Raw genomic sequence first — 8,560 nt, 5'->3', positions numbered from 1 at the left:
CCTGGGTCTTCCCCGGGGCCTCCTCCCAGTGGGACGGGCCCGGAACACCTCACCGGGGAGGCGTCCAGGAGGCATTCTCACCAGATGCCCGAGCCACCTCATCTGACTCCTCTCGATGCGGAGGAGCAGCGGTTCTACTCCGAGCCCCTCCCGGATGACCGAGCTTCTCACCCTATCTCTAAGGGAGAGCCCAGACACCCTGCGGAGGAAACTCATTTCGGCCGCTTGTATTCGCGATCTCGTTCTTTCGGTCACTACCCACAGCTCGTGACCATAGGTGAGGGTAGGAACATAGATTGACCGGTAAATCGAGAGCTTCGCCTTCTGGCTCAGCTCCTTCTTCACCACGACGGGCCGGTGCAGAGCCCGCATCACTGCAGACGCCGCACCAATCCGTCTGTCAATCTCCTGGTCCATTCGTCCCTCACTCGTGAACAAGACCCCGAGATACTTGAACTCCTCCACTTGGGGAAGGATCTCATTTCCGACCCGAAGAGAGCATTCCACCCTTTTCCGGCTGAAGACCATGGTCTCAGATTTGGAGGTGCTGATGGTCATCCCAGCCGCTTCACACTCGGCTGCGAACCGCTCCAGTGAGAGCTGAAGGTCACGGCCTGACGACGCCAACAGAACCAAATCGTCCGCAAAAAGCAGAGACCCGATTCTGAGGTCGCCAAACCGGACCCCCTCAACGCCCTGGCTGCGCCTAGAAATTCTGTCCATAAAAATTATGAACAGAATCGGTGACAAAGGGCAGCCCTGACGGAGTCCAACCCTCACAGGAAACATGTCCGACTTACTGCCGGCAATGCGGACCAAACTCTGACACCGGTCATACAGAGACCGAACAGCCCATATCAAGGAGTCCGGCACTCCATACTCCCGGAGCACCCCCCACAAGAGTCCCCGAGGGACACGGTCGAACGCCTTCTCCAAGTCCACAAAACACATGTAGACCGGTTGGGCGAACTCCCATGCACCCTCCAGGATCCTGCGGAGGGTATAGAGCTGGTCCACTGTTCCACGGCCAGGACGAAAACCACACTGCACCTCCTGAATCCGAGATTCGACTATCCGGCGGATCCTCCTCTCCAGTACCCCCGAAAAGACCTTACCAGGGAGGCTGAGGAGTGTGATCCCCCTATAGTTGGAACACACCCTCCGGTCCCCCTTTTTAAAGAGGGGGACCACCACCCCGATCTGCCAGTCCAGAGGCACTGCCCCCGATGTCCACGCGATGCTGCAGAGGCGTGTCAACCAAGACAGCCCCACAACATCCAGAGCCTTGAGGAACTCAGGACGGACCTCATCCACCCCCGGGGCCTTGCCACCGAGGAGTTTTTTGACCACCTCGGCAACCTCAGCCCCAGAAATGGGAGGTCCCACGTCCGAGCTCCCCAACTCTGCTTCCTCATCGGAAGGCGTGTCGGTAGGATTGAGGAGGCCCTCGAAGTACTCCCCCCACCGACTCACGACGTCCCTAGTTGAAGTCAGCAGAGCCCCGCCCTCACCATACACGGTGTTGACGATGCACCGCTTCCCCCCCCTGAGCCGCCGGATGGTGGACCAGAATCTCCTCGAGGCCGTCCGGAAATCGTTCTCCATGGCCTCCCCGAACTCCTCCCAAGCCCGAGTTTTTGCCTCAGCAACCGCCGAGGCTGCGTTCCGCTTGGCCTGTCGGTACCCATCAGCTGCTTCCAGAGTCCCACTGGCCAAAAAGGCCCGATAGGACTCCTTCTTCAGCTTGACGGCCTCCCTCACCACTGGGGTCCACCAGCGGGTTCGGGGATTGCCGCCACGACAGGCACCGACCACCTTGCGGCCACAGCTCCGGTCGGCCGCCTCAACAATGGAGGCACGGAACATGGCCCATTCGGGCTCAATGTCCCCCACCTCCCCCGGGACATGGTTGAAGCTCTGCCGGAGGTGGGAGTTGAAACTCCTCCTTACAGGGGATTCCGCCAGCCGTTCCCAGCAGACCCTCACAATACGTTTGGGCCTGCCAGGTCTGACCGGCTTCCTCCCCCACCAGCGGAGCCAACTCACCACCAGGTGGTGATCAGTTGACAGCTCCGCCCCTCTCTTCACCCGAGTGTCCAAGACATACGGCCGCAAGTCCGATGATACGACTACAAAGTCGATCATTGAGCTGCGGCCTAGGGTGTCCTGGTGCCAAGTGCACATATGGACACCCTTATGCCTGAACATGGTGTTCGTTATGGACAATCCGTGACGAGCACAGAAGTCCAACAACAAAACACCACTCTGATTCAGATCGGGGGGGCCGTTCCTCCCAATCACGCCCCTCCAGGTCTCACTGTCATTGCCCACGTGAGCATTGAAGTCCCCCAGCAGGACGAGGGAGTCTCCCGGAGGAGCACTCTCTAGTGCCTCCTCCAGGGACTCCAAAAAGGGTGGGTACTCTGAACTGCCGTTCGGTGCATAAGCACAAACAACAGTCAGGACCCGTCCCCCCACCCTAAGGCGGAGGGAGGCTACCCTCTCGTCTACCGGGGTAAACCCCAATGTACAGGCGCACAGCCGGGGGGCGATAAGTATGCCCACACCTGCTTTACGCCTCTCACCGCGGGCAACTCCAGAGTGGAAGAGAGTCCAACCCCTCTCGAGGAGGCTGGTTCCGGAGCCCAAGCCATGCGTCGAGGTGAGTCCGACTATATCTAGCCGGAACCGCTCAGCCTCGCGCACCAGCTCAGGCTCCTTCCCCAGCAGAGAGGTGACGTTCCACGTCCCAAGAGCCAGCTTCAGTAGCCGAGGATCAGACCGCCAAGGTCCCCGCCTTCGGCTGCCGCCCAGCTCACATTGCACCCGACCCCCATGGCCCCTCCCACGGGTGGTGAGCCCGTAGGAAGGGATTTTTCAGTCCTCAGTGTTCTATTGTATTCTTGGTTCTTGCCATCCCCCCTAGATGTCCTCAGTTGTCTTGGTTTTGTCTCCTGGTCTCATTCACACCTGTTTCCTGGTAATCACTCAGTCAACCTCATCAACCCTCTCAGTAGTTATAGCTTGTTAGTCACCTCAGTCAGTTGCCAGATCATTGTATGTTGCTGTCGCTGTTATTGTCCTTGTGTTTTCATTGCTCGTCCTTCCTTTGTTCTGTTTGAGTTTTGTTTGTAGTTTATTATTCCTGCCTTGGCAGTGCCTTTGGTTTTACTTGAATAAAGCAACCATTTACCATCACCACTTGTCTTTACCTCCTTCCTCCAGTAGCCTTGCATTTGGGTCCCAACCACAAGTTACGCTCGAATCCCCAAAAGCCATTAGGTCACTTCGGAAATTTAAGTGCATTTCTGATAGCCAGTTTATTCCTTACTGATTCATTTAAATTGTTGAGGAAAAGGTCTTGTAAGGCTTCCTCAATCCAGCCTGAGTCAGCTGCTATTGTACGGAACTCAGTGGAGTGTTCGGTGACAGTTGTGGACCTTTTAATGAATAGTAAATAGTTGTTTAACAGCAAAGCGGCTGCAAACCGGATGGTCAATGACAGGAACACTAACCCCCGTCCAAATGAGCTTCAGCACAGGTTAGTGGCCTTTCACTCAGTAAAATCACCAAATACCTTATCTTAGAATTATCTGTAGAGTACATCACTAGTTATTGTTAAATGTATACCCAGCCAGCATGTCCATGTGGGGCCCATAAGGTTTAAATTTGGGCTGCAGATATGGGTCCCAAGTTGGTTTGTCCGCAGTTTCCACGGTGGCCTCACCTGTGTTTGCCCATATGGGTTTCAAGTCTCTGTGTGGCTTTGGTTAGACTTTGCATTTAGCCAATTTGAATGTGAACATTCTTTTACTTTGTGTGGTGTGCTTATCTGTATTGCCTTTGGAATAATTTAAGGCTTTAGTTTAACCCTAACCCCTAACCCTTCAAGTTGCACTTTGATGTATAATATATGTATACTAGTGGAGAAAGCCCTAAAATCTTCCAAGATCTCCGTTATAGGACTTAGGATCAGGCATGTGAGCCTCTCTCACTATGAATGGGGACTGACTGTGAAGAGAGCTGTGTTAATGGCTTATGGACAGGTAGAGACACAGAGATACGATGACAAACATTTGTTTAGTGGAGCCAATTGACTCTAACTAGTATGTTGGTTCTGTAAAAGGGATTGAAGCACTTGTACATACTGCCCATGAAAGATGCCTGGTTTGGTGATGGCTTGTTTGAAATTTCAAGTGGAGAATTCCTGGTCAGATTCTACTGGGTCTATGATTTGGCCACATTTTTCTGTCACAATGGCTCCGAATTGTGGACTGAAAACAGAGGAAGGTTTCATATGATTTATTTTTTACAAATTGCAAACAAATAAATAAACTCCTGTCCTAATCTGAAGAATATTTCCTGATAAACCTCTCTTAACTTAATCTTCCCAAGATTGATGAAATAACTGCAACTAGATTATTTGCGCTAAGAATCAGAAATAACTGACCTATTGCATGTGTCAGGAATTCATAGCTTAAGAGAAGTCCCTAAAAAATAGTGCTCGAAAGATACGCAATTTTGATGAACAAGTTTTTCCAAAGGACATTTATGATGATGACCTTCATCTTGTATCTGGAATTCGGAATGTTTACCTTAATTGTTTTTCTTATGATAATAAGAAAATTAATTATAATTATGATAATTTCTGTTTTGAATAAGCAGTAAAGTAAAATAGTAAAGTTTAAGGTGGTTAGGTCTTTAAACAGCAGGTTCTCTCCCTTATTGTCCCCCAAATATGAACTTCAAAGGCCTGCACTTCATGATCATTATGAAATCTATCTAATTAACAAAACTGTGACCAGTTGGAAAGTACACAAATTGTTTTCTGTACTCCCGTGTTTAATCACTTAAATGTTTATCTTGTGACCAGATTACACTGAGGTTAATGTCCAGTTATTGCTTCATGTATATGTAAATCTTAGATGTAGTTTAAAAAGTTTAATAATCTTTGACTTTATATTTCTTTCAGTGAAGCTGACAGTTCAGAGTTCAGTGCACTTAAAATCATTTACAGGAACATAATGTGATGACACATAATGTAAGAATAGTGAGCTGCACATTTTCTACAGAGAAACATGGCATATGTGATATAATCAGACACGTCAGTTCAACCAAATCACAAAAAATACATATTTTCCTCTTCCCTCCATTTATTTACTAAATCAGGCAGTTTTGTTTGAAAGCATAACTTATTAGACATACAGTACACACCTAAGTGAAAATATCTGATTTATTTTTAATGTTTATAAAAAATCCTGCTGCAAACATGTTTCTGATTAATGTTGCAGGTATGAGATTAAGGTTCACTTATTTTAAGTGGTGTTTCACAACAATACACAGTTCAGCAGGAGCAAGTATTAAGTTTTGAATGACAGATTTATTTGAGTATATTTCAGTATTCACACATGAATAAAATCTGCACATTTGAGTTTTCCACAGTTAGATTTAAAACCTTTGTGAGTAAGATGGACGTAATATTTGTTAATGAACAAATTCACGGTAATTTAGTGGAAAATCGTCAGATTTTAGCACTCGTTTGGACCACAGAGATCACAGATAAGCTTCTGCACCGACAACTGAGATTGAGCATGAGGACAGGTCTGATAGTCTGGTCTCTGAGACCATAGATGAGGGAACTCAAACATTTGGGAATGACATTGAGACAAACATAAAGAAGGACCTGGATGTTCACAGCTATGACCCTGTCTAGATTTGTGGATACAACTATGATCAGTGTGCTGTGTACAGTGGAGGACATACTGAGGCCCAGCTGCAACAGATGCATCAGCAGTGTTTTAAGGGCCTTCTTGGCTGAAGCTTTGTCTGTGGAAGCCGACCTGGCTGCTACAATGATACCAAAATAGGAGAAAGTGACGGTGACACCTGCTAATGCAAACAGAAAATAAGTGGATGCCTTGTCATAAAGATTAGATCTTGGATTAAGAAACACACTTTCTTTGCCACAATAGTCTTTCATTTGCATACGCTTCATTTCTTCCAAGCTAACATTTAACATCAGGGTTAGTTGAATAAGACAACTTAGTGAACTAAAGGTCCAAAGCACACAAATAGCTACACCTGTGTTTCTAGTGGTGATGATGGCAGCGTGCCGTAGTGGATAGCACACAGCTACATATCTCTCCAGACACATCAACACCAGTGTGAGAAAAGAGACACCATATGGAAGAATATAAAGTACTGTTAGAGCAGCACACACTGGATACAGCACTTTTACTCCCAAAGCTGACATTAAAAACAATGTCTGACTGTCTGCCAACTGCACAGTGTCTGCAAAAAGAAGGGTATGCAGAAGAATAAAACGAGAGGTCTCCCGAAACACCGGTTTACTCTTCAAAGTGAACAACATGGTCCCATTAACAAAGAGAAACACACAGCATAGTAGTGTTGTTATAGTGGTAAGTAACACAATGAATAGTAATCCCTGACGCTGGAACTCAGCGGTGGTGTTGGTCTGAGTTTGATTAATGAAAGACATATTAAAGAAACATTAAGTACATCTGAATTTAAAACACAAGAACAACATAGTAAGAAAACATTTTTTTCAGTAACAACAACATTTCATCTTCAGAGCCGAAATGGTGACAGAGTTTGTTAAGTTTTGTTAAGTCAAACCCACCAACATACCTCTTTTGCACATTTTAGTGGGCAGAGCTGGTCTGCTTGATTTACTCTTGCCTCACATACTATATCTGTTCTCTGGCCACACACACCTCTGATGACATCCTTGGGGCGGCCATAGCTCAGGAGGAAGAGCAGTCGTCTGCCAATCAGAAGTTTAGAGGTTCAACTCCTAGATTTTGTGGTCAAAGTGTCCATGGTGATCAACACACTATGCTGCAATACATCCACCTGTGTATCAATCTGTAGCCTGTGTGAGTGAATGGGTGCATGTAGCTTTGAGTGGTCAGCTTGACTAGAAAAGTGCTGTACAAGATGAGACCCTTTACATCACTTGTCAGTAGTGTTGTGTAGTGCACGGTAGGCCTTTGCCTACAATTGGGCAGGTTATTACAGCTTGGTTGCCAGATGCTGTCTCTGCGGTCAAACCACCCTTCTTGACTTCTCTGTCCACTGGATGACCACACTCCCAGCGGCCTTCTTTGATGGCTCAACAGACTTGACCTTTACGTATGCATGGAGACCAGGGTACTTTTCATGTGACTACCTATGGGGGCCTAGTCCCGGGAACCATAGCCGGGACTGGGGGGGGGGGCGCTTCACATTTGAAGTCTTAAATACTATTCAAGGATAACGGTGTAGAAAGCTTTATTGTTGCATTCTGGTGTTGACATCAGTGAGGTCAACTTCATAAAAATCAACCAATTTAAACTTCTAAATAATAGTAATATCAAGTATCTGTACTTTTTAGAATCATAAAGCATTACCAAGATGTTCAAACATTTCTGAAATCAACATTTGATTATTAGAAATTGAAATTCCTTTCATAGAAACAATGTAGTCCAGGGGTCTCCAACCTTTTTCCCTCTGAGAGCTACTTTCACAAAATAAAAATGGCCGAGAGCTACTCGTATTTTGTAACATTTATTATCATCGCTCATTTTGAACAAACAAACTCAATAAGCCTTCTTTTCCTGAACATTTACAATATGTTACTGTCCACATCTCACATTCTGTATTAAAACATCACAAAAATAAAGAACAAAAATTGCATTCACAATAAAAACCATTTAGTTCAGTTCAATGTTGAGCAGTGAAGGTGTGTGTGTGTGTGTGTGTGTGTGTGTGTGTGAATGTGTTCAGAAGTTCAGCCTTTTTAGCTAGTGAGATGACTGACACTGCAAGGAGTCAACAAGAGAGGTGTATGTTGGAGTGTATCCACTTAAGTTCACTCTAATGGAGTCATTTAAATGTTCATCAGTCAGTCTCGTTCTGAGCTTTGATTTCACGACATTCATGTCAGAAAAAGCTGACTCACAGAGGTATGTAGACCCAAACAAAGCAGACATTTTCAGAGCTGCTTGGTGAAGATTTTCATCATCATATGGCTCTACCAAGCTCCAGAAATGCTGTGAATGCTGCTGAGACTTTAACTGCACATTGTTTTGAAGGTTTATAACCTCCATTTCCATTTCTACAGGATCAACACAGAAAAGTTCAGCCATCTGTCCTGAAATCTCACTTATGTCCACATTCATGAAAGGGTTGGCCATAAATGTCACACAGGGCTCAAGTTTCTCAAAGTCACTGAATCTGTCAGCAAACTCCTGTTCAAGCCTTGATAAGAGGTCACAATACTTGGACACATTTAAAACGCTGGCTGCACCTGTGTGACTGTCCAGCATCTTTGAGATAGAGGGGAAGTGCTGAAATCTTCTGCTTTTCACTTGCTGAATGTACAATGACAGTTTTGCACTGAACGACAGCACTGATCATGTTGTCGCCATCGTAAACTCCTTCTCACTGGCTTAGCAAGCCAGACCTGTACAGCTTTTATTGACGCTGTACGGTTGTCTGTCAAGTTGCCTCTGCACTCAACGCCACGCAATAGGATGGCGCAACAACCAATCAGAGCGTC

The 8,560-nt window shown here is 46.5% G+C and overlaps 1 protein-coding gene across 1 annotated transcript; it reads right to left on the bottom strand.

Moving 5' to 3' along the window:
• Window positions 1-5,521: 5,521 nt before the first annotated feature.
• On the bottom strand, window positions 5,522-6,499 carry LOC142401893 (odorant receptor 131-2-like). Its single transcript, XM_075487350.1, has one exon. The coding sequence runs from the start codon at window positions 6,497-6,499 to the stop codon at window positions 5,522-5,524; it is 978 nt and encodes a 325-aa protein (XP_075343465.1).
• Window positions 6,500-8,560: the final 2,061 nt, after the last annotated feature.

Source organism: Odontesthes bonariensis, chromosome 16 (genome assembly GCF_027942865.1).
Source record: "Odontesthes bonariensis isolate fOdoBon6 chromosome 16, fOdoBon6.hap1, whole genome shotgun sequence".
Taxonomy (NCBI): domain Eukaryota; kingdom Metazoa; phylum Chordata; class Actinopteri; order Atheriniformes; family Atherinopsidae; genus Odontesthes; species Odontesthes bonariensis.
Note: the sequence above shows the minus strand (reverse complement) of the source record. Positions and strands in the feature narration are given on the sequence as shown.

Excerpts from the sequence above, each read along its gene's own strand:
- LOC142401893 (XM_075487350.1), bottom strand. The coding sequence starts at position 6,499 with ATGTCTTTCATTAATCAAACTCAGACCAACACCACCGCTGAGTTCCAG.